At 40.3% G+C, this 26,701-nt stretch overlaps 1 protein-coding gene across 3 annotated transcripts in view; it reads left to right on the plus strand.

Moving 5' to 3' along the window:
- The first annotated feature begins 2,260 nt into the window (after positions 1–2,260).
- Positions 2,261–26,701, plus strand: part of LOC105475349 (DnaJ heat shock protein family (Hsp40) member C2) — a 33,725-nt gene continuing 9,284 nt past the window's right edge. Inside the window, exons 1-10 of one of the 3 annotated variants that reach the window (XM_011730530.3) lie at positions 2,261–2,539; positions 4,846–5,036; positions 8,971–9,046; positions 17,492–17,590; positions 18,559–18,700; positions 20,703–20,783; positions 21,606–21,671; positions 22,291–22,382; positions 22,460–22,581; positions 23,504–23,653. In XM_011730530.3, coding sequence (XP_011728832.1) covers positions 2,476–2,539; positions 4,846–5,036; positions 8,971–9,046; positions 17,492–17,590; positions 18,559–18,700; positions 20,703–20,783; positions 21,606–21,671; positions 22,291–22,382; positions 22,460–22,581; positions 23,504–23,653 — 1,083 coding nt within the window. In that variant the 5' untranslated portion in view covers positions 2,261–2,475. Of the gene's footprint in view, positions 2,540–4,845; positions 5,037–8,970; positions 9,047–17,491; positions 17,591–17,867; positions 17,915–18,558; positions 18,701–20,702; positions 20,784–21,605; positions 21,672–22,290; positions 22,383–22,459; positions 22,582–23,503; positions 23,654–26,701 lie in introns of those variants that run through there. The other 2 variants (XM_071094733.1, XM_071094734.1) reach the window with 2 other exon arrangements.

The raw sequence follows: 26,701 nt of genomic DNA on the forward strand, positions 1-26,701 counted from the left end.
CACAGATGCACCTTGAGAACATTATGCTAAGAAAATAAGCCAGTCACAAAAAAGACAAATACTATATGATTCCACAAATATGAAGTACCTAGAGGTGTCAGATTCCTAAAGACAAAGTAGAAGGATGGTTTCCAGTGGGGAGTTTTCTCCACTGGTATAGAGTTTCAGTTTGGTTTGTTTGTTTGTTTTTCGAGACGGAATTTTGCTCTTGTTGCCCAGGCTGGAGAGCAATGGCTAAATCTTGGCTCACCGCAACCTCCGCCTCCCGGATTCAAGCAATTCTCCTGCCTCAGCCTCCCGAGTAGCTGGGATTACAGGCATGCGCCACCACGCCCAGCTAATTTTGTATTTTTAGGAGAGACAGGGGTTCTCCATGTTGGTCAGGCTGGTCTCGGACTCCCAACTTCAGGTGATCCGCCCACCTCGGCCTCCCAAAGTGCTGGGATTACAGGCATGAGCCACCATGCCCGGCAGAGTTTCAGTTTTGTAAGATTAAATGGGTATAGAGTTTCAGTTTTGTAAGATAAAAATAGTTCTGTAGGGTAGTTGCACAATAATGTGGATGTACTTAACATTACTGTACACTTAAAAATGGTGAAGATCGTAAATTTCATGTTATGTGTATTTTAGAACAATTTTTTAAAAAAACAAAACCCCCAGCCGGGCACGGTGGCTCACTCCTATAATCCCAGCACTTTGGGAGGTCGAAGCGGGCGGATCACGAGGTCAGTAGTTGGAGACCAACCTGGCCAACATGGCTAAACCCCGTCTCTACTAAAAATACAAAAATTAGCTGGGCGTGGTGGCACGCACCTGTAGTCCCAGCTACTCGGGAGGCTGAGGCAAGAGAATCGCTTGAACCTGGGAAGCGGAGATTGCAGGGAGCCGAGATCGCGCCACTGCACTACAGCCTGGGAGACAGAGCAAGCCTCCGTCTCAGAAAACAAAACAAAACAAAACAAAACACCCCATGACCTTAGAGTTAATGGTAAAACTCAATGGGAGGAGGTGTGAGGAAAAACATATATTAATATGACGAAAGTGGAGTCAGGTTACTTTGCACCTTGGAGCATGTTTTAACAGTGGTTGCATTAACAGGGATCAGGAAGAGGTTTGGGGGCACAAGATTAGTTCAATTTTTTTTTTTTTTTTTTTTTTTTGAAGACAGGGTCTCACTGTTACCCAGGCTGGAGTGCAATGGTGAGATCTCGGCTCACTGCAACCTCCACCTTCCGGTCTCAGCGATCTTCCCACCTCAGCCTCCCTTAGTTCAATTTTTGAAATGTCAATTTTGAAGTGACGATTTTATAATGCAGCAGATATACAGGTCAATTAAATGTATTTAATTGGCCTGGAACGGTGACTCACGCCTCTAATCCCAGAGTTTTGGGACACTGAGGCAGAACGATCCCTTGAGGCCAGGAGTTCAAGACCACCTTAGGCAACATAGTGAGACCCTGTCTTTCTTTCTCTCTTTCTCTCTCTTTATATATATATATATTTTAAAAGTTGCTTAATTGTGAAAATATAATGAAATTAGTAAATTAGAAGATAATTTACTAATGTCTGGTGGTCCTTGCTGAAGAATGGCACATGAAGTTTATTTTATTGAACGTGTTTCAGATACTGCTGTTGGGGGTGAGCCTTTACCCACTGTTTTTTGTTTTTCTAGTTTTTGCTTTTAACTACAGTCTTAGAAGGAAGCTTATAGTAATAATACAATTGATTTTATTACACATTAAACAACTCTGATTGGGGATATCTTGAATGAAAACTTCATTCCATTAGAACAGGGTAAAATATTGCTGGCCTTGGAATACAATCTAACACTAGAGAGAAGTTTCTTCTCCAAGTGAGTATTAAAATATATAATGCAGGTAAATTAGTAATAGCACGACAAATATTAGCTGCTATTATCATCATCAAGTTAAACACAAACGTATCACAAATACACGTACGTAATTCTCCGCAAATGTATATACTAGTCGTCGATACTGGTTCATAGTTATTTTCATTTTTTACTTAAAAGTGTAGCGTTCCTGGGAAAATCACTGATTAGGTTCAGATTAACATATAAAGCAGTAAGAACTTAAAAATAAAGATAATATAAAAAGAGCTGCTTTTAAAGGTTATGTTCTATGTATTGCACAGGGACGTGGAATATAATCGTTTTCATAGGAAAATTAACGCGCCTAGGAACCATTCTCTCGTGCGACTTGGTCTCCAGCCGGATCTCAGTCAGTGTGGAACTAGGTTGCCGCACACGTTGGCGAGGGTAGGAGGGTGTCAGACTGGCCTCCGCACCACGGAAGATCCATCCCGGAAGTGCTTACTGGTCGTCTCCATGCGCCGGTTCCTGGGCGTCGTAGAGTCAAGGCGCGAGGCTCGGACTGAGAGGTAGAGCTGGGGGGACCGTAAGCGCCCTCCGCCCGGGACGTGAATCGCTGCTCCCACCGGGCTAGACCCGGCGCCATCATGCTGCTCTTGCCAAGCCCCGCGGACGGCCGGGGCACCGCCATCACCCACGCTTTGACCTCTGGTAAGCGCCCACCCAACCCCGGCTCCTTCCCACCTCAGCCGCCCCTGCCTCAGTCCTCCGCCTTGGCAACCCTGGGCTGTCTCTACCTTTGACCCTGGCGACTAGCCCTGGGGCCGTGTGGAGCCGTAATGGGTGCGTTTTTGCTCCGTGTTTTAAAGTAATCCTACCCTAGATTAGAAGGAAGGAGGGTGAGGGGTGCCTTCCTTTTGCTCCTACCGTTGCTGCTTCCTTTCGCCGCTGCTGACTCATGGATTGGGCTGAACATTTCGGGACCGAACCCCCCAGTACCCCAGAAAGATTCACATAAGCCTCTCTTTGCCTACGGCGGAAAGACTACGCGCAGCCAGCACCCCACGTGCCTGGGGTCGTACAAAGCTTTGCTGCTGGCGGTCTCTTAAACACCTTTCTCCCTCTCTACGTTTGTTCCGGCCTTATTTTTTAAATGTCACAACTCAGACACCGCTCCTCATACTCGGTGTTAAAAGACTGTGCTGCTGAAAAGATCCGCGTAGATTTTGAAAGGCAGTTATTACAAGTGAAATTTGTCCTGCTGCTGTAGGTTTTAGATTTATGGCCCAGTACAGTCATGAGTATTGTAAACTTAAGAGTCTCCAGTTCCAGTCATCTACAGTAATTCCCATAGCCAGGTACATAAGCGTTTGTTGAATGTGATTTTGAACATTACCCATGGCACATGTTGCATTTGTGTGTCTCCGTGTGCCTCTTACAACTAGAGGAAAAGGCTTAAAAGGCAGTGTTTTTAAAAGCCACACACACCCCGTACTACAAGGTAGTACCTTTTTGACAGTGTTTTAATCCTCTCCTGTGTAAGGTGGAGGAAATCTTAAACTAAATTTTTCAGGGATTTTCCTTTTTCGAATTGCTAATATACACATGTACAGTGATTTACCGCCATTTCCGAGGAATAGATGATATCTTTACTACAAGTTTTTAATTTCAGAGCGTTTTTATGGTCTCATTCAAGCTTCCTAGGAACTGAATGAGATAAATAGGTATTGTTCCCATTTTATAGGTGAAGACATCCTGATTCATTTCAGGCCACACAGCCACTGTCAGACCTAGTCTGAAACCCAGAGTGTCTGGTTTCAGATTGAGAGCTTGTTCCGCTACAGCTTAGCTGCATTAGTAAATCCCCGTTTGCTGCTTGGAAAATTGTTTTCAGTACAAATTCTTGTTAGTGAATCCTTAAAATTTTTAAGAGCTATAGTTCAAGATTTTAATAAGTAAGATGGTTTGAGTTGGCTGGGTACGGTGGCTCACGCCTATAATCCCAGCACTTTGGGAGGTCGAGGTGGGTGGATCACCTGAGGTCAGGAGTTCGAGACCAGCCTGGCAAACATGGCAAAACCCCGTCTCTACTAAAAATACAAAAAAGTAGCTGGGCATGGTGGCGGGCGCCTATAATCCCAGCAATTTGGGAGGCTGAGGCAGAAGAATCTCTTGAACCCGGGAGGCAGAGGTTGCAGTGAGCCAAGATTGCACCATTGCACTCCAGCCTGGGCAACAAGAGCAAAACTCCGTCTCAAAAAAAAAGATAGTTTGCGTTGCTTTTAGATTTTTTATTTTTGGTGAGGCTAGCTCTTCGTGACAATTTATCACTATTTATTACTTTATTAAAATTATTTGTCTGGGCGCAGTGGCTCACACCTGTAATCCAAACACTTTGGGAGGCCCAGGCGGGCTGATCACCTGAGGTCGGGAGTTCGAGACCAGCCTGACCAACATGGAGAAACCCCATCTCTACTAAAAATACAAAATTAGCGGGGCATGGTGGTGCATGCCTGTAATCCCAGCTACTCGGGAGGCTGAGGCACGAGAATCATTTGAACCCAGGAGGTGGAGGTTGCATAGAGCTGAGATCTCGCCATTGCACTCCAGCCTGGGCAGTAAGAGCAAAACTCCATCTCAAAAAAAAAAAAAAGTGAAAAGATAAGTAAATAAAATAATTCGTCTAAAAGTCAAGCAGTTTGCAACATTTCTTCCTGTTCCTCAGCTTACTCTCATATCCCGAGAAAAGTACTGATTTATTGTTGACATTACTAAGTTTTTTTATGTTGTCAGATAACTGGAAGAGGTTGATTAAATACTCTTTAATACTAGGAAAGGATAATTTCTTGTTAACCCTCATGTAAACTGGATGACTGCAATTATTTTCTTAGTTGGTGGTTTTAAAAGTATATTCTTGTATCACTGTTTTGATTTTATTTCCTGAAAAAGTTAATTGCCTTGAAACAGATTTATTCCATGCAATACATTGAAGCCTCTCTTAACACTTTCAATCACAGCCTCTACACTTTGTCGAGTTGAACCTGTGGGAAGATGGTTTGAAGCTTTTGTTAAGAGGAGAAACAGAAATGCTTCTGCCTCTTTTCAGGAACTGGAGGATAAGAAAGAGTTATCTGAGGAATCAGAAGATGAAGAATTGCAGTTGGAAGAGTTTGCCATGCTGAAAACACTTGATCCCAAAGACTGGAAGGTATTTAATATCTGAATATTTTGTTCAGTCAGATGCTTTGTTAGACATAGTTTTCTTGGGAGTTTTCCATTAATAAACCGTGTTTTAAGATGGTTCAGCAAGATGACTATAATTTAGCATCTGTTTATTACTAAGTCTTGAGTGGGTTAGCACTAGCCATGAGATACTGTCTCTGCTGGAGAAATCCAGGAAGAGTTCACAGAAAAGATAATGTTTGCACTGGTCTTAAAAGGACAGGCGGCAGTTAGTGAAGCAGAGAAATGAGAGAAGTATTCTGGGCCGAAGGAGTAAGATATACAAAGACACAAAGGAGTAAAAGAATATGTAGTGCCTCTTGAGGGATCGATGAGTCGTACAGGGTACATGCAGTATGGTGGTGAGAAATCTAGTGTCCTTAAAATCTTTTGGACTCTAGACCAAACTCTGTTGTGTCCTTTTTACACCATGCTAAGGAAGGAATTAAAATTTATTTTGGGGACAGTAAGATGCCATCAAAAGTTTCTTAGCTAATTTTAGAAAAGTAATTCCCTTGGCAGTACAGAAAATTGCTTGAAAGGGGGCAAGGGACTGGAGGGGAAGTGAATAGTTTACTGTTACAGGGCTGGTGCACTAAGGCAGACCTGTGACTGAATCCTTGAACTTAGTGTGTGGCTGGGTTTTGAGGAAGAAGGGTCAGATTTCCTTTTTTTGGAGGTAGAATTGATAGGCTTTGGTGACCCTGGCTGTGTGGCACAAGAGAAAGGGAAATATTCAGAGGTCCTCCCCAGCATTAGGGCTTGAGTGACCTGCTAGAGTGTGAGGTCAGTAACCAGTGCTGGGATGAGGATAAGAATGTTTGTGGGAGGTGCTGTTTGTGTCCAGGTTTGGCTATGTGAAGACTGAGGTTTGGTACCATAGTGAAGCTGTCTAGTAGTTGGTTAGAAATTGGTCTATGACTCCAAAAAGAGGTTAGAGCCAAAGACTTTTTGAAGTCATTGGCACATAGTGGTGGTTGCTATGGGGAGTTGAATGACATCAGCAAGGGACAAAAGTATAAACAAATAGATAATGCTTTAGTAGCTACTTGTATAATAGTTAAATGTGTATGCTGTGGAATTGGAGTGCCTGAATTCAAATCTGGTTCTGCCATTTGGCGCACTTGGACCTTGGGAAAGTTCCCGGACATGTGTGTACTTCGTTTCCCTTGTTGCTACAGTGAGATTGTTACCAGCTCAGAGATTTATCTTGAGGATTAATAAAAGGATGCTTATAAAGCACTTAAGTTAGTACTTGCCACATGATAAATGCCAAACAAATAATGGATAAAAAGAGTTCCTATGTCATTGGTTGTTTAGAGGACTAAATGAGCTAAGGCATATGTATAAAACACTTCGAAAAGTAAGCACTCAGAAAGTGTTAGCTGATTCTTCCACCACCTCATCCATTAAAAAAAAAGAAAGAGACTGAACATTGAGGAGCATGGATATTTCCAGGGTAGGAAGAGGAGGAAAAACAGCAGAAGATACTAAGAAGGGTAACAGAAGTAGAAAGAAAACAAGGAAAAAGACACTTTGTTATTTGAAAAAAAGACTTCCTAAATATCAGGCACCGTATTCTTCCAGAAACTAAGGGAGGAGCAAGGGGGAAAAAGAGGCAGGGTGTGGTGGCTCACGCCTATAATCCCAGCACTTTCGGAGACTGAGTCGGGCAGATCACCCGAGGTCAGGAGTTCGAGACCAGTCTGACCAACATGGTGAAACCCCGTCTCTACTAAAAATACAAAATTAGCCAGGCGTGGCGGCGCATGCCTGTAATCCCAGCTACTTGGGAGGCTGAGGCAGGAGAATCGCTTCAACCCAGGAGGTGGAGGTTGCGATGAGCCAAGATCACACAATTGCACTCCAGCCTGGGCAACAAGAGCGAAACTCTGTCTCAAAAAATAAAAAGGGAAAAAGAGTCACATGTGTCACTGCTTCAGAAAAAGGTCAATCACATAACATGAAAATTTATTTTAAAAAACATTGTACGGGACATGGTGACACATGCTTGTAATCCCAGCTACTCAGGAGGCTGAAACAGGAGAATCGCTTGAACCTGGGAGGTGGAGGTTGCTGTGAGCTGAGATCGTGCCACTGCACTCCAGCCTGGGCAACAAGAGCAAAACTCCATCTCAAAAAAAACCACAAAAAACATTGGATTTGACAAACTACTTCAGTGCTCTCATTGAAAGCAGGTTGAGTAAAATGATTGGGAAGGCAAGAGATTACAGTGGATGAGGAGTGATTAGGAAGTGATGAAGTAGGACCAAATTGTAAAATACCCTTTCAAAGCTGGGTAGCAAAGAAAATGAGAGAAGATAGTAACTTGAGAAGAAGGCAGAGTCGGGAAAAGAACTGGGGAGTGTTGAGATCTATAAGAGGGAGAAGGTCTTTGGTATAGAAAGAAGTAGATTGTATCAGAGTAAGGTAGCAGGGTTCATTTGCTTGTTCGGTTTATTTTCATTCATCAAATATGGATCAAACACCATGTCAGATACTGTTCTAGGTGCTGAGGATACTGTACTGAACAAGACAGTATTACTGCTTCCACATAGCTTATATTCCAGTGACACAATAAGTAAAACAAGAACATGTAGCCGTAAGTGCCATAGGGTGACCATAAGCTATCAGCAGGTGCTAAGAGAAAAAAGGGGTCTTTGGTCAAGTAGGTTTGGAAAATGCTAGGTTTTACAGGTTTCCGTTTATTTTTTAAATCTAATTACAGGACTTCTCAGAGCCTTTCTTAGGCTTTTGTGCCTATAAATCATCAAGGAGGCTATATAATAGTCCACATTTACCCTTTTTAAAATTTATATTTTATTTTATTTTGATACAGAGTCTCACTCTGTTGCCCAGGCTGGAGTGCAGTGGCGCGGTGTCTGCTCACTGCAACCTCTGCCTCCCAGATTCAAGCAATTCTCCTGCCTCAGCGTCCCAAGTAGCTGGGATTACAGGCGGGCGCCACCACGCCCGGCTAATTTTTTTGTATTTTTGGTAGAGACAGGATTTCACCACGTTAGCCAGGCTGGTCTCAAACTCCTGACCTCATGATCCGCCCCCCTCAGCCTCCCAAAGCACTGGGATTACAGGCGTGAACTAGCACGCCCTGCCTTTTTTTTAAAAGACAGGGTCTTGGCCGGGTGCGGTGGCTCACACCTGTAATCCCTTGACCCTTTGGGAGGCCAAGGCAGGTAGATCACCTGAGGTCAGGAGTTTGAGACCAGCCTGACCAACAAGGTGAAACCCTGTTTCTACCAAAAATACAAAAATTTGCCGGGCATGGTGGTGTGCACCTGTAATCCTGGCAACTTGGGAGGCTGAGGCAGGAGAATTGCTTGAACCTGGGAGACGGAGGTTGCAGTGAGCCAAAATGGCACCATTGCACTCCAGCCTGGGCAACAGAGCAAGACTCTGTCTCAAAAGAGTAAAATCTTAAAATCATTTAAAAAAAAAAAAGGAAAAAAAGGGTCTTGCTCTGTTGCCTATCCTGGAGTGCAGTGGCATCATCACAGCTCACTGCAGCCTCTACTTACCAGATTCAAGCAATCCTCCTATTTCTGATTCCTGAGTAGCTGGAACTGCAGGTGCACACCACCACACCCAGCTAATTTTTAAAAATTTTTTTGTGGAGACAGGAATCTTGCTTTGTTGCCCAGGCTGGCATCATATTCCTGGGCTCAAGCTATCCTCCACCTGGGCCTCCCAAAGTGCTAGGATTACAGGCTTTAACCATGGCACCCAGCCTAATCCACATTTCTCAACCTTTATATGACCATAGAACCTGTTTTATACAGAACCTTTTACCAGACACCTGATGAAATGTCACTTTGGGAAATGCTGTATTAAGGTACCAGAACACAAGGGATGGAATATATTGGCTCCATTTCAAATTTGACTCCCTTTTGTGTTTTTATCAGAACCAAGATCATTATGCAGTTCTTGGACTTGGCCATGTGAGATACAAGGCTACACAGAGACAGATCAAAGCAGCTCGTAAGTACTTAGTTATTTTGAAATAATCACATATCTGTTATAGGAACACCCTATGCTTTAAGTACTTAGTTATTTTGAAATAATCACATATCTGGTATAGGAACACCCTATGCTTTTTAAAAGATACACGGTATCATAGTCTGCAGCTGTAACTACATTTAACAGCATGCGTTATATTGTCATAACAAGCAAAAAACCATGGTCTCCCTTGCCGTCAGAATCAGAAGAAAGCAATCCATTTTACGTGTAGACTTTCCCATTAGGGATAAGAAATTAGGATGGGTGTGTGTGTGTGGATACAGAATATTCTCCCAATGGCAAGCTTTTAAAAAATAATACTTTGCCTCTCTTTAGAAGTATGGCCAGCTGTACTTAGTGGATACTGCCTTTTTCTTTGTTTTTTTTTTTAGGTTATTTTGTAATCTTAGGTCACACCTTTATAGATATCACCCTGTCTTCTGTCCAAGAAAGTTGTCTGATGTTTTATTGTTGTTTTCATTGACAAGGTTAAAATTTGGCATGGGACAGGGTAATGTTGGGACCCCAGTCTTCATATGCCTTATAAAACACCATCCCTTAATGCTCCTAAATGTCCTATGCTTTGCAATCCTGTGGACATAATTTCTTATACACATGATCAGTTCAACTAATAAAGTTTAGTGAAAGAGGTAAGAGATGAAGGTGATCAGTTTTCTATCTTAGGAGAATGGGAATGTTCTGCCCTCCACTCTAGAGAATGGGTATTGAGGTCAGAGAGGGTAAGATTGTGGCCACATGGAAAAGGAGTAGGGAGTCAGGGCCTGTCAAGAAGAGGAGGAATTATACTTGAAGGAAGATGACTGAATAAGAACGCCTATGCTAAAAATTATTAGTCAATACTTAGTATAGTAGATGAACTCAAAATCGTCCCCATTACTGCTTACATTTAGGAAAATCACAGGAAACATTTTTTAACAAAGTGAAGGAATTTATCAGATTATTTTAAACCAGATTTGTTTAAAGGCTGGCATGATTCTAGACAAAGCATATGCTAGTGCATGTGAATAGTTATTCCAGTATACATAAATGCCAGAAAAATCCATTTGCCACATACAAGTGTTTGCAAAGTTTTACTATATGAAAGAATAGCGTTGGCCGGGCGTGGTGGCTCACGGCTATAATCCCAGCACTTTGGGAGGCCGAGATGGGTGATCACCTGAGGTCAGGAGTACGAGACCAGCCTGGAAAATGTGGTGAAACCCTGTCTCTACTAAAAGTACAAAAAAATTAGCTGAGCATGGTGGCAGGCACCTGTAATCCCAGCTACTTGTGAGACTGAGGCAGGAGAATCGCTTGAACCCAGGAGGTGGAGGTTGCAGTGAGCTGAGGTCGCACCATCGCACTCCAGCCTGGGCAACAAGAGTGAGACTGTTTCCAAAAAAAAATGAATAGCATAAAAAGACCAAATATGTCTCAATACAGATAAATTTGTTAATTAGAATTGATATATAACTGTGAAAATAGTTTGTGTTTTAAGGTGAAATAATTCTTTGTTTCTCAAAAGATTAAAAATGTGCAATAAATTGCAAAAGAAACATTCATTTGCTTCTGTTAAATTCACTCTCTTTTTTTGAGACAGAATTTCGCATTTGTTGCCCAGGCTGGAGTGCAATGGGGTGATCTCGGCTCTCTGCAACCTCCATCTCCTGGGTTGAAGCGATTCTCCTGCCTCAGCCTCCTGAGTAGCTGGGATTACAGGCATGTGCCACCACGCCTGGCTAATTTTGTATTTTTTTGTAGAGATGAGATTTCACCATGTGGGTCAGGCTGGTCTCGAACTCCCGACCTCAGGTGATCCACCCACGTCGGCCTCTCAGAGTGCTGGGATTACAGGCATGAGCCACAGCACCCGTCCTACATCCACTCTTTTTATTGGCCTTGTAGAAATAGAATTTTAGCCAGGCACAGTAGCTCACACCTGTAATCCCAACACTTTGGAAGGCCAAGGCAGGCGGATCACTTGAGGCTGGAGTTCAATACCAACTGGCTGGAGTTCGCCAACGTGGCGAAACCCCATCTCTACTAAAAATACAAAAATTAGCCAGGTGCAGTGGTGCATGCGTGTAAGCCCAACTACTTGAGAGACTGAGACATGAGAATCACTTGAACCTGGGAGGCAGAAGTTGCAGTGAACTGAAATTGTACCAGTGTAGTCCAACCTGAGCAACAGAGTGAGACTCTGTCTCATTAAAAAGGAAAAGAAAAGAAATATAGCTTTTGAATATGTATTCTCTAGCCAAAAGTTTTGTAGCACCAGTGCAGAGATTGTTAACAATAAGGGTAATTATAACTTACTCTCTACCACCCTTGCGGAATATTCCATCAGCCTTTATTCAGAAAGAAGCTGTCATTCTTGCACCTCTGTCACTATAAAACACAGTTGCTACTCCCTGCTTTCTGAAAATCTTTCTAAAAGTTAAAATGCAAAGTTACTGTTCGCAAATCTGTAATTATTAGCACAAACAAACCTAATGAAAATGGAAGTCTGGTACCATTTGAGGGCCTTTGAGTGCTTGCTTCATATTACAAGCAAAGTTATTTTTGTTGAGTATATTTTGAATGTCAGTAATGAAAATTAATTAAGTGTGAAGTAGGAGCCGGCTGTGCTGGCTCACGCCTCTAATCCTAGCACTTTGGGAGGCTGAGGCGGGTGGATCACCTGAGGTCAGGAGTTCGAGACCAGCCTGGCCAACATGGCGAAACCCCGTCTCTACTAAAAATACAAAAATATTAGCTGGGAGTAGTGACGGGTGCCTGTAGTCGCAGCTACTCGCGAGGCTGAGGCAGGAGAATGGCGTGAACCCAGGAGTTGGAGCTTGCAGTGAGCCAAGATAATGCCACTGCACCCCAGAAACTGGAAATCACCCAAATGTATAATAACATGGAAATAGATAAGCAAACTGCTATATATTTTGGTGCAGTGTAATACTAATCAGCAATTTTTAAAAGAACAAATTGCCAATACACAGAAAAACATGGATGAATTTCAAACCATGAATAAAAGAAGCCAGACACAGACATACTGTAAGTTACATCTACTTGAAGCTCAAGAACATACAAAAGTGGTGACAGGCATCAGAAAATGGTTGCCTCAGCTGGTAGAGGATGGGAGCCCAGTGGAAAAGGGTACAAGGGAACTTTCTGGATGATGGAAATGGCCTCTGTTTTCTTTTGGGTAGCAGTTACATGAGTGTATATGATTGCCAAAACTCACTGAACTTAATTCTTAAAATCTGGGCATTTATTTTATGTAAATTTTATCTCAGTTGAATCAGATAGATATGATTAAACAAACCAAAAATACCAGTCACTTGGGAAATTAAATATATTCTTTTGAGCCTAGACAGAAATAAAAATTATGCAATAGACTTCTTTTTTTCCACAAAAGTAAGATTACTGCTTTACCAAAACTTAAGGACTGGCAGCTAGAGCTGTACCTTAAGTAAATTCATTGCCTTAACCTATTCTGTTACTTTTTTCAAAAGAGGGAAAAGATAAGGTGGAAATTCAATTCAGAGGTTTAAAAGTATAGCACAAAGGAAGATGCAGGAAGAAAATAAATAAGACAATATCCCAAAATGGGTTTTATAAGAAGAATAAACAAATACAAGTTGAGCGTCCCTAATCCAAAAATCCAAAGTCCAAAATGCTCCAAATTGTGAGTGCCAGTATGACGCTTCAAAGGAAATGCTCACTGGAGGATTTTGGATTTTCAGATTTGGAATGGATGCTCACCCAGTAAGTATAATGCACATATTCCAAAATCTAAAAATATTTGAAATCCCGAACGCTTTTGGTCCCAAGCATTTCAGAGACAGGATACTCACAACGTAGTGAAATACACAAAGAATTAATCATGGTGGCTCATGCCTGTGATCCCAGCATTTGGAAGGCTGAGGTGGGCGGATTGCTTGAGCTCTGTAGTTCAAGACCAGGCTGGGCAACATGGCAAAATGCCATTTCTACAAAAAATACAAAAATTAGCTGGGCATAGTGGTGCATGCCCATGCTGCTCAGAAGGCTGAGATAGCGCTTGAGCCCAGGAGGTGAAGAAGCCCATGCAGTGAGCCATGATCACACCACAGCACTCCACCCTGGACAGTAGTAAGACCCTGTCCCCCTGCCCTCCCCAAAAAAAGAAACAAAAAAAAAGGATGAAAACATTAAAGTTACCAAAGGATTTACTCCTAAAAACAATTATTAGGCCCAGATCATTTTTCAGGTGAATTGTTTCAAGTGTTAAAGAATCAAAAATTCTAATGCTGAATATAAACTTGATTTTTTATGTTGTAATTGGAGAATCAGTTAATCATAAACTGTTTTGGAATAATTCATTTTGTTAAGTTGTACAGTTTAATGTAATCTGAGTATGCAAAACCTAGCAGAGAGCTCAAAAAATCCTACAAACAATTCCTATTAATATAATGAAAAAAAAAACCCAGTTAAAATGTTAAAATAATAGCAAATTCAAGAAAAGGGAATTTTTATACACTGTTGGTAGGAATGTAAATTAGCATAGCCACTATAGAAGATAGTATGGAGATTTCTCAAAAAATTAAAAATAGAATTACCATATAGCCCAGCAGTCCCACTACTGGATATTTATCCAAAGAAAAAGAAAACAGTATGTCAAAGGGGTACTTGCACTCCCATGTTTTTATTGCAGCTCTGTTTATAATAACAAAGATAAGGAATCCACCTAAGTGTCCATCAGCAGACTAATGGATAAAGAAAATGTATATGTACACAATAGGATACCACTCAGCCATAAAAAAGAATGAAATCATGTCTGCAGCAATATAGATGGAACTGGAGGTCATTATGTTGAGTGAAATAAACTAGGCACAGGAAGGCAAATATTGGCATGTTCTCACTTTTGAGAACAGTGGGAGCTTAAAAAGTTGATCTCATGGAGATAGTAGATAGAATGATAGATACCAGAGGCTGGGAAGGGTGTTGGGGGGAGAGGGATAAAGAGAGGTTGGTCAATGGACACAAACATACAGTTAGAAGGAATAAGTCCCAGTGTTCTGTAGCAGAGTAGGGTGACAATAGTTAACAATAATGTATTGTATATTTCAAAATAGCTAGAAGAGAGAACTTGAAATGTTCATAATACATAGAAATAATAAACACTGAAGTTGATGGATACCCAAATACCCTGACTTGATCATTATATGGTTTATGCATGTATCATGAATTATGCACAAAATGAGGCCAGGCGCAGTGGCTCATGCCTGTAATCCCAGCACTTTGGGAGGCCGAGCCGGGCGGATCATGAGGTCAGGAATTCGAGACCAAGCCTGGCCAACATGGTGAAACCCCGTCTCTACTAAAAATACAAAAATTAGCTGAGTGTGGTGGCAGGTGCCTGTAATCCCAGATACTTCAGAGGCTGAGACAGGAGAATCGTTTGAACCCAGGAGGCGGAGGTTGCAGTGAGCCGAGATTGCACCATTGTGCTCCAGCCTGGCCAACAGAATGAGACTCAATCTCAAAAAAAAAAAAATGGATTTTGTTCGTGTATTATGAACAAAATATCACATGTACCCCGTCAGTATGTACAGATACTTGTATTATGAAAAAATAGTGGCCAGGTGTGGTGGCACAGGCCTGTAATTCTAGCACTTTGGGAGGCCATGGTGGGAGGATCGCTTGAGCCCAGGAGTTCAAGACCAGCCTGGCCAACATGACGAAACCCCTTCCCTACAAAAAATAAAAAAAGTTAGCAAGGCATGGTGGAGCGCACCTGTAATCCCAGCCACTTGGGAGGCTGAGGTGGGAGGATCACCTGAGCCCAGGAGGTTAAGGCTGCAGTGAGCCAAGATCGTGTCACTGTGCTCTAGCCTGGGCAACAGAGTGAGACCCTGGCTCAAAATAAAATAAAATAACAAATGCAATTTAACAGTATACTAAAAGAATAATAGTGTTCATGAACACAGTTTCTCTCAGGTATCCAACTTAGGAAGTGTGTTAATATAGCAAAATTATACCTCAGATAATATTAAATCTATGTGATTTCCTAAGTAGGTAGTGAAAACACATACCACAATTTAACACCCATTCCTTTTTGATAAGAATTTTGAAAAGAAATGTAGTTAATTCCCTACTTTGATAACTGTTTCAGGCCCACAGCTAGCAAACTTTTAGCTATGTGGCATTAATGCTGTTACCTAAAATCTAGGGGTGAAGCAGCCTGCATTTTATTTTTTATGCGATTTTGGGAGTTTGGGTTAGTGAGTTAAGTTATTAAATAAGAGACAACTGTTGGAAACAAGAAAATAAATACATTTGTAGATAATATAGGATCTGTCTAGAAAAGCAAAAGAGAGTTAAGGGACTAGATGCAAGAAAAATAAGCAAAAATTACAGTTTTTGTAAGTTACCATCAAATATATAAGAAAGCTGTGGTCATTATAAAGATAACCGCAGGGCAACAATAAGTAACCAAAACAAGCCCTTGTAAAATTTACTATTATAAAGATAGTATCACAAATCAGTGGAATAGGGAAGGATTATATTAAATCACAGTAAGATTTTGAAAAATGACAAGTTTAGATACTTTCTTGGCTATATTAAAATTCCAAAAAGATTTAAAAATTTTTTCAATCTAACTGTAGGAAATATTAATGAAACTAGAACTATTATAAGTACTAGAAGAAATTATAAAAGAAATAATCAGTAAATGTAAATAAAAATGACTAAATTTTTTTTAAAACATAAGTGTTAACAAAACAGTTGGGAAAAAATTAGCAATAAACATAGTGAATTAGGAGGCAGCATTCAAACATGCTGAGGAGTCAGGCCGTCTGGGTTAGAGCCCGACTTGGCCGGAAATTTGAGCAAGTTGCAGTGGTAGTGGCTACGTAACATCTCTGTGCCTCGTTTTCCTCATCTATAAAGTGGAGACAGTAATAGTACTTTCTTCATAGGATCATGGAGAAGATTAACTGGTAAACAGGCCTTGCACATGTCAGCTACTCCATAGATGTTAACAGCTAGCCATTATTTATTGTAAAGTGACACACAGTCAGAAGAAAAACTGAGACAGCCCCTCCTTTTTCCCGTTAAAGAATGAAAAACAAAAAAATTGTTGACCACCAGTGATAATCACAAATTTTAAATAATTATACCTACTGTGGCTGAGGCTGTGGTGAAAGAATATTCACATAGGAGTATGAAATAGTATGCCTTTTGAAAAATAACTTGTTCCATTTCCACTCACAAAGTTCACTTCTGTGATTATATCCTAAGAAAGAATCCTAAATAAGGAAAAATACTTATATTTAAAATTATTCAAATTGGCATTATTTATAATAATGCAAAATTGGAAATGGCCCAAGTGTCCAACAGTAGAGAAATGCCTAAATTACAACAAATCTACTTGTAACACTGTATTAAGCAGTCATTTGAAAGAAAAATTTGAAGAGTTTGCAAGGAAAAAACCATGGAAAATGCAAATGCTATAATGTGAAATTGAAAAAAGCAGAATATAAATTAGTACATACGATTACACCTGAATTTTTTTCTTCTTCTTCTTTTTGAGACAGAGTCTCACTCACCCAGGTTGGAATGCAGTGGCGCCATCTCAGCTTACTGCAACCTCCACCTCGTGGGTTCAAGCGATTCTTATGTCTGAGTCACCGAAGTAGCTGGGACCACAGGCATGCACCACCACACCCATCTAGTTTTTGTATTTTTAGTAGAAACCAGGTTTTGCCATATTGGCCAGGCTGATCTTGAACTCCTGACCTCAAGTGATCCTCCCAGCTCGGCCTCCCAAAGTGCTGGGATTACAAGCATGAGCCACCATGCCCAGCCTACACCTGAATTTTTAAAAGCATATGCTTAAGAAAACAAAAATATCCATGCAGAAATACACCAAAATGTTAACAGTCACTGTCGTTGGCTAGGGGCACTTTGGCTAGTTCTTAAAATAATTATTTCAAGCTGGGTGCAGTTTCTGACACCTGTAATCCCAGCACTTTCGGAGGCTGAGGTGGTTGGATCACCTGAGGTCAGGAGTTCAAGACCAGCCTGGCCAACATAATGAAACCTTGTTTCTACTAAAAATACAAAAAATTAGCTGGGCGTGGTGGGGGCACCCGTAACCCCAGCTACTCGGGAGGCTGAGGCAGGAGAATCGCTTGAACCCGGGAGGCGGAGGTTGCAGTGAGCTGAGATCGCGCCATTACACTCCAACCTGGGCAACAAGAGCAAAACTCCATCTCAGAAAATAATAATAATAAATCAGTTTATAATTTTCACATTGAATAATCATATATTTTACTGTGGGAGAAAAGATTCTAATATTAGCCTTATGATTTTAGAAATGGTCTACATGTAGCTTATCTTTAGTTTTGGTGCTTAAAGTGACAAATTATCTCAATCCGACTGATTTTGTAGATAAAGCAATGGTTTTAAAACATCACCCAGACAAACGGAAAGCAGCTGGTGAACCAATAAAAGAAGGAGATAATGACTACTTCACTTGCATAACTAAAGGTAAGAAAATGCTTTAGAGTCAGGAATTTCTAATAGTAATTGTTATTTATTAATTGCTGGGATTGGGTTTCTTATGCATACTGTAGTTCATTCAACTATCCTTTGACATTTTAAAACATTTCAGTTATATCAAGTTATTTCTAATCATCACCCCAGAGCCTCACTACACAAAGTGAGGTTTCCCCAGCCAGCAGCATCAGCAACACCTGGCAGCTTATTAGAAATGCAGTCTCAGGCCCTGCCCCAAACCTACTGATTAAAATCTGCATTTTAACAGGATCCCCAGGTGATTCTTATCAGAAGCTCATCCTACAGTTAATTCATGTAAGTGTTCTATTTAATGATGAGAATACTAAGATTTTTTTTTTTTTTCGTTTCAGATGCTTTATGGGACTAAACTGTTCCTCAGATGTTTTGCTAGCCTAGTTTAAATCAAGAAGTTGATTATATCCTAGTACAGACCCTACAGTTACTTACTGCTATTTACATACACATCACTAAGCAAATTAATATAGGTTGCCACCATTTCCAAATGTTTCCTTAAATGTGATTTTACATTTTGATGCTAATTTTTAAACAGTTGTATGCACACCGTTCAAATTTACTCTTTGCCAGCTCTCTTACACAGTGCTCCAGAAGCCTAAGATCCTTCGATCTTTTACAACTTTGGGATCTAACAGTTAACTTACTAGCTATTTCTTTTTCCCCAGAGTCATCTGTTCTCTTGAAGGGTGGGTGATATTGTTTTGTCACTTGTCTACTAGAAAAATAATTAAAGAGTTAAGTCCAGTTATATCCAGTAGTGCTAAAGCTGTTGTTGCCTAAATTAAATCCTCCCCAACCTGCAAACAAAATTTTCAAATATGAAAATTAATGACTTTTATGTTTTAAGGAGGGAAATATTTGTTTTCTTGAAGAAAAAAATAGGTAAAGTTATGGTGATATGATCTTAACAATTTTTTTCTCAGCTTATGAAATGTTATCTGATCCAGTGAAAAGACGAGCATTTAACAGTGTAGATCCTACTTTTGATAACTCAGTTCCTTCTAAAAGTGAAGCAAAGGATAATTTCTTCGAAGTGTTTTCCCCAGTGTTTGAAAGGAATTCCAGGTGAGTTAAGGCATCCCTTTTGATCGTAGTGCCCTGTTGGCTTGTTTCTTGTAGTCTTCCAGGTTTCTGTTTTTTTCCCTCTGATAATAGTTTCATTTATAGATTATTTCCACTGTCTCTTCCTCCTCCTCCTCCTTCTCTGCAATATTGAGCCCTTCTGGTGAACTTATTGTTCTCATTTATATTGCTTTCTAAACAGAAGTTCTACATTTCCATAGTAAAATTTCTGTTCAATTTATGGGAGGTTTCTCTTTTAAATTTACTTGGGCTGGGTACAGTGGCTCATACGTGTAATCCCAGCACTTTGGAAGGCCGAGGTAGACAGATCACCTGAGAGCAGGAGTTCAAGACCAGCCTGGCCAACTTGGTGAAACCCCGTCTCTACTAAAATACAAAAATTAGCCGGCCGTGGAGGTGTATGCCTGTAATCCCAGCTCCTTCGGAGGCTGAGACAGGTGTTTCACTTGAACCCAGGAGACGGTGGTTGCAGTGAGCCGAGATCGTGCCAGTACACTCCAACCTGGGTGGCTGAGTGAGACTCCATCTCAAAAAAAAAAAAAAAAAAAAAAAAAAATTTACTTTGAGAGAAATAACAGTATCTGACTTTTATAGTGTGATTCTTACACTTAGGTGACAGTAATTTTCTATTCTTTGATTTCCTCTTTATGAATGGGTATACTATGACTCATTGTCAGTTGAGAAAAGCCTTTGTTCTTTATTTGATCATCTGATTATCATAAGGCTTCTTTGACAAAACATTATTTATATTTATGATTAAAGCATACATATTTCATTAAAGTTTGTTTTAAAATAGTGTGTACCAATATTATTTTACATCTTTTTTTTCCATCTGCGTTGGCAGGTTCCCTTAAAGCACATCTTAGCTGCACATTGGAATTACCTGGAGAACAGGAAGAACTCCTGATGCCTGCATTCCCCCTGGAAAGATTCTGATTTATTGGTTTGAATTCCTGTGGGGATTTTTAAGGCTCCCAGGTGATTCTACTGTGCAGCCAAATTTGAGAACCACTTCGGTTAGCAGTTTGGCGCCGCCTAGTATTTCCGCCATCTTCTCTCCCTTGGATTTCACGTTTATTTTTTGTTTTTGTTTTTGTTTTTTTCCTTGTTTATTTTGAGACAGGGTCTTGCTCTGTTGCCAAGGCTGGAGTGCGGTGGCACGATTTTGGCTTACCGCAACCTCTGCCTCCCAGGTTCAAGCAATTCTCCTGCCTCAGCCCCCTGAGTAGCTGGGATTATAGGAATCTGCCACCACTAATTTGTCTATTTTTAGTAGAGACAGGGTTTCACCGTATTGGCCAGACTGGTCTCAAACTCCTGACCTCAGGTGATCCGCTGGCCTCAGCCTCCCAAAGTGCTGGGATTACAGGCGTGAGCCACTGCGCCTGGCCACATTTGTTTTATAACAGTGCTGAGGTGGTAAAAAGGAGTAGTATATTTTTCTGTGTAATGATTTCACAGAGTAGAAAACGTGGATCAGTAGCAGCCTCAGGATCCTTTTCAGCAGTGATCGATGAAGTGCTGCGCCAAGAAATCTGGCTCTAAGGGGAAGGTGGTGGTGGTGATGGGGTAGAAATTACTTCCATCTGTGACTATTAACACTTTTAAAGGGCTAGGCCTACAGGTTGTTGTTGTGCTGCCTATTTAGGGACAGGAGCTTGGCAAAAGGAGCTAGCTGCCATTTTTCCTAGCCTGACTAGCAGCTGCTATGGCATTGTACTTTATAGAACTGAAGGTAACCTGTGATTAGAAGGCTGTCCCGTGTTTCTCTCCTCTCCCCAGTCCATGTCTGGCCTCACTTTTCACACGCCTGTGTTGTTTCATACCCCACTGCTGACTTTCCAGCGACATCTTCGAGTTGTAGAGTTTGTAGGGAAGGGAAATCAGAGGGATTAGTTAAAACTGTTGTTTTTAATAAATTGTTTGTTGAACTTTTGTACATAATTTTTGAAGAATTTTAAGAATATTTCCTTTGATATTTCAGATGGTCAAATAAAAAAAATGTTCCTAAACTTGGTGATATGAATTCATCATTTGAAGATGTAGATATATTTTATTCTTTCTGGTAAGTGAATATACTGTTTGTATGATGCTGTCATCTTTTAAAAAGAAAAGTATTCAATAAGTACTTGATTGTTTATAAATTAATTGAGATGGGCAAATTGCAGAACCTTCACTGAACAAAAGCACTCTGTTACCTTTGTGATATTTAGGCTTTTAAGATTTTCAGCCTGTTTTCTATTAATGAGATTTCTAGATATCAAGCACAAGACAGTAGTAAAACAGGAAAATTGGGGAGTCATTTGAATAAAAATCAGTACATTTTTATTTAGTTAATACTAAAAGTACTTGAGTTCATGAGGAAGGAGACAGTGCTATATGTCTCTGTAACTAATTCACTAATTTTTAATAAACACAATAGTTAGTGGCCATTTTATATGCGCTACATTTTCTCATCAAATGCCTAGTAAATACAAAAACAAAATCATGTAGAACAAAAATAACAAGATTTAGTTCTATCAGTTGTAATTGCTTTTACCTTCAGAGGATACAAACTGGAGATGAGATAACCACTACTAGGGTTACCTTCAGACTTGACAGACTGGCGAAACCGAAAGGCAAGGAAAATTTAAAAATAGGTCTTGGTCAAGCAAAAAACCTAACAAAGAAGAGACAGCAGGGAAGTGTGGTTTTGATTATGGAGTGATGCGTGCATTTTAGATTTTCATACCAAATGCAATGTCATTTAAAAAGGAGAAAGATTTGACCTTAGTTTAATACTAGAAGAGAAGAAAGGTATCTATTAAAACAACTTCATCCATTTGCATTAAAAGGAATTTTTTTCATTTGTTCTTTCTTGATTGTAAATTATTTCTGTCTATATTAGGTATAATTTTGATTCTTGGAGAGAATTTTCTTATTTAGATGAAGAAGAAAAAGAAAAAGCGGAATGGTATGTATGCAAATCATTAATAATGGAAGGTGTTTATTTGGTTCTCTGGTATTTGTGATAATGTAAAACTATGTCACATAAATTTTCTTTCAAATTTTTCTCTTTGTACATCTTTTTTAAACAATTTTTTAATATTTTGAAATCCTTTCTCACAAGTTAAACTAGGTGGGCCCAGATCAATAATTGGTTAGGATATGCTTAAGAAATTGCCAGGGAATATAACGTCAGCGCAGTTCAGCAAAATCTTTTTCTTCTGGTTGCTTAACCTAGGTTTTATTAGGTTTTGTTTGTTTGTTTTTTGTATGTGTGCAGAAATGCTTTTGACATGAATGCCCAAAAAATAACCAGAATTAATATTAAATAGAACCACTGTTTAGTCCAGGCCTGCTGGCTCATGCCTGTAATCCTAGCACTTTGGGAGGCTGAGGCAGGTGAATCACCTGAGGTCAGGAATTCGAGACCAGCCTGGCCAATATAAGTCATTGTTTAATGTTAGTAATGACACAGCATTTTAACCTTCTAGGATGTTATTTACATATTAATATTTTATAAAATATTACATTTTCCAGTCACAGTATCTATAAGCAGTAGTTTGTTTCCAGTATTTTCTGTTTTATAGTCGTGATGAGAGGAGATGGATTGAAAAGCAGAACAGAGCAACAAGAGCACAAAGAAAAAAAGAAGAAATGAACAGAATAAGAACATTAGTTGGTAAGTATAATTGATTTTTTTTTTCAGTCCCCTAAATGTTAGAAATTCAAAATGAGATCAACTTTTTCTTTTGGTAGACAATGCATATAGCTGTGATCCAAGGATAAAAAAGTTCAAGGAAGAAGAAAAAGCCAAGAAAGAAGCAGAAAAGAAAGCAAAAGCAGAAGCTAAACGGAAGGAGCAAGAAGCTAAAGAAAAAGTAAGACAACATTTAATGAAGGTGGACTTTAAATGTTTATGAAATCTTTAGATTATAAATCATGCTGCTATAAAGACACATGCACACGTATGTTTATTGCGGCACTATTCACAGTAGCAAAGACTTGGAACCAACCCCAATGTTCATCAATGATAGACTGGATTAAGAAAATGTGGCACATATACACCATGGAATACTATGCAGCCATAAAAAAGGATGAGTTCATGTCCTTTGTAGGGACATGGATGCAGCTGGAAACCATCATTCTCAGCAAACTATCGCAAGAACAGAAAACCAAACACCTCATGTTCTTACTCATAGGTGGGAATTGAACAATGAGAACACTTGGACACAGGAAGGGGAACATCACACACTGGGGCCTGTCGGGTGGGTGGAGGGGGAAGGGATAGCATTAGGGGATATACCTAATGTAAATAATGAGTTAATGGGTGCAGCACACCAACATGGCACATGTATACATATGTAACAAACCTGCATGTTGTGCACATGTACCCTAGAACTTAAAGTATAATAAAAAATTTTAAAAATACATCTTTATTCTTCACATCTATTTTTTTAAAAAACTATAATTTGAAAGCAGAGAATTGGGTGCTACTGTGAATGAATCATGACAAGTTGGTATAATTGAGAGAGATCTTCCTTACCAGCAAATTTTTATTGAGCAAAAAAAGGGTGTCATACGTTCCTTTAATATTATGTTTATTTCTAATGTTAATTTTACATTTTCTAATAAATGTCTATGGATCTTTACCAGCTGCCTTTCCCAGTTCATCCTTCAGTTTTCAATAAGTTTATGTTGCCTTTTTTCCTAATATAATTTATTAAAAGTTTAAATTTTAAAAAATATAAAGCATTTAGGAATTTTACTTTATTAAAATGATTTTACTCCCTTTTTTTAAAGCAAAGGCAAGCTGAATTAGAAGCTGCTCGGTTAGCTAAGGAGAAAGAAGAGGAGGAAGTTAGACAGCAAGCATTGTTGGCAAAGAAGGAAAAAGATCTCCAGAAAAAAGCCATTAAGAAGGAAAGGCAAAAACTTCGAAACTCATGCAAGGTATGTCAGACTGAACAAACACTAGGCACAAGTAAATCAAGTTGCTGATTAATCAAAAAACAGTTCTCTTTTTCGTTTTTTTTTTTAGACGGAGTCTTACTCTGTTGCCCAGACTGGAATGCAGTGGCGTGATCTTGGCTCACTGCAACCTCCCCTTCCGAGGTTCCAGCAATTCTCCCACCTCAGCTTCCAAGTAGCTGGGATTACAGGCGTGTGCCACCACGCCCAGCTAATTTTTTGTATTTTTAGTAGAGACAGGGTTTCGCTATGTTGGCCAAGCTGGTCTCGTACTGCTGACCTCAAGCGATCTCCCCACCTCAGCCTCCCAAAGTGCTGGGACTACAGGCATGAGCCACTGCGCCTGACCAAAATATTTCTTGAAAAAAAAAATATTTTTATTTATTTATTTATTTGAGATGGCGTCTCGCACTGTCACCTGGCTGGAGTGCAATGGCATGATTTCGGCTCACTGCAACCTCCGCCTCCTGGGTTCAAGCAACTCTCCTGCTTCGGCCCCCTGAGTAGATGGGATTACAGGCACCCGCCACCATGCCCAGCTAATTTTTTGTATTTTTAGTTGAGACGGGGTTTCACTGTGTTGGCCAGGCTGGTCTTGAACTCCTAACCTCGTGATCCACCCATCTCAGCCTCCCAAAGTGTTGGGATTACAGGCGTGAGCCACCTGCGCCCAGCCAAAAGAACAATTTTTAATTAAGTTGTTGTTGTTGTTAGTTGTTGTTGTTGTTGTTGTTGTTGAGGCAGAGTCTCAGTCACCCAGGCTGGAGTGCAGTGGTGCCATCTCGGCTCACTGCAACCTCCACCTCCCCAGTTCAAGCCATTCTCATGCCTTGGCCACCCAAGTAGCTGGGATTACAGGTGCACAGCACCACTCCCAGCTAATTTTTGTATTTTTAGTAGAGAGGGGTTTCGTCATGTTGGCCAGGCTGGTCTCGAACTCTTGGCCTCAAGTGATCCACCCACCTTGGACTCCCAAAATGCTAGGATTATAGGCATGAGCCACTGCACTTGTCCAAGCATAAATGTATTTCTTTTCTTTACTATGCAATTATAACTAAACGAGTCTGGTCGTGGTGGCTCATGCCTGTAACCCCAGCACTTTGGGAGGCCAAGGCGAGCAGATCACTTGAGGTCAGTTGTTTAAGACCAGTCTGGCCAACATGGTGAAACCCCATCCCCACTAAAAATACAAAAATTAGTCAGGCCCAATGGCATGTGCCTGTAGTCCCAGCTACTCGGGAGGCTGAGGCAGGAGAACTGCCTGAACCCGGAGGCGGAAATTGCAGTGAGCCGAGATTGCGCCACTGCACTCCCGCCTGGGAGACAGAGTTAGACTCCTTCTCAAAAAAAACAAACGAACAGACAACTACAACTAAACAGGTTTAATTTTATCTCAGTGTGTTTTTAACTTTTTCTAAATTTCACCTTACATATTTCAGTTTTCAACCCTGATAGTTTTTTTCTAAACATAATCATCTTACCATTATCAAACCAAAAAAAAAGTTAATATTCTGAAACTGTCCCAGCACTTTGGGAGGCCGAGGTTAGTGGATCACAAGGTCAGGAAATCGAGACCATCCTGGCTAACATAGTGAAAACCCGTCTCTACTAAAAATCCAAAAAATTAGCTGGGCATGGTGGCAGGCACCTGTAGTCCCAGCTACTCGGGAGGCTGAGGCAGGAGAAAGGCGTGAACACGGGAGGCGGAGCTTGCAGTGAGCAGACATCATGCCACTGCACTCCAGCCTGGGCGACAGAGCAAGACTCTGTCTCAAAAAATATATATATATATATTCTGAAACTGTGTCTATATTCATATCTTCAGTTATCTCAGCCATGTCTTTTTTTTTTTTTTTTTTTGAGATGGAGTCTTGCTCTGTCACCCAGACTGGAGTGCAATAGCGTGAGCTCAGGTCACTGCAAGCTCTGCCTCCCGGGTTCAAGCGATTCTTCTGCCTCAGCCTCCTGAGTAGCTGAGACTACAGGCACCTGCCACCATTCCCGGCCAATTTTTGTATTTTTAGTCAAGACAGGGTTTCACCGTATTGGCCAGGCTGGTGTAAAACTCCTGACCCCATGATCCACCCACCTCGACCTCCCAAAGTGCTGGGATTACAGGCATGATCCACCACACCCAGCCTCAGCAATGTCTTTTTATAGTTGGTATATTCAAATTAGGACCCAAATAAGGTCAATACAATATAAATACTTCAGTTGTTGTGTCTCCTGGTTGTTCTTAAGACCCTCTAGTTCTGTAACACCTCTGTATCACCACTTCTCCCCACCTCACACCATTGCCACTGATTTGTTGGAGAAACCAGATCATTTTTCTGAGAAGGTGCCACAATTTGGTTTTAGGTTGTTGCTTCCTATTGGTGTAAAATTAATTTTTAGCTTAGAAAGTTTTTTTAAAAGTTTTAACTTGTTTTTAAAGTTCTAAAAGCTTTCAATTTTACTAAAATGGTATCATTTGAGTGAGTACTGGCAGTTTTCATTCAAATACAGTTTCCACTAGAAAGTATTTACCAAAAACCCCGAAAGTTTTTAAGTATAATTTTGACCAAGAGCTAATTCTTATATTTTAAGCTGGTAAAGTCACAGGACAGTACTGTTCCTTACTAAACAACATTGAATGAATAAATTGGTGGAATTCCAAGCTATAATAGAGATTGCCACACAAAGAATATTGTGTACTATACCATTGTCCATTGTAGTTGAATCTAGCAAGTATGTAAATGTGTAATATGTATAGAAAAATTATCTTTTATGTGACTATCTAGAAGGCTGTAGACATGTATGGTCTAATATATGCTATCCTAAATCTTCAGATAATAATACAATTGAAATTAACTTGCCCCATCAGCTGACATTGAAAGAGGCTTAATAAAAATACAAGCACTTGTTTCTTTAGGCATTTTAATAAGGAAAAAGAAAATCCAAATTTGAAAACATATATATTTTTCTCAGATTCCACTGTATAGAAGATTGTTTTCAGAAGGATGCAGTGTTATCAAAGTGGTAAAGGGCATG

Source organism: Macaca nemestrina, chromosome 4 (assembly GCF_043159975.1).
Source record: "Macaca nemestrina isolate mMacNem1 chromosome 4, mMacNem.hap1, whole genome shotgun sequence".
In the NCBI taxonomy this organism is placed as follows: domain Eukaryota; kingdom Metazoa; phylum Chordata; class Mammalia; order Primates; family Cercopithecidae; genus Macaca; species Macaca nemestrina.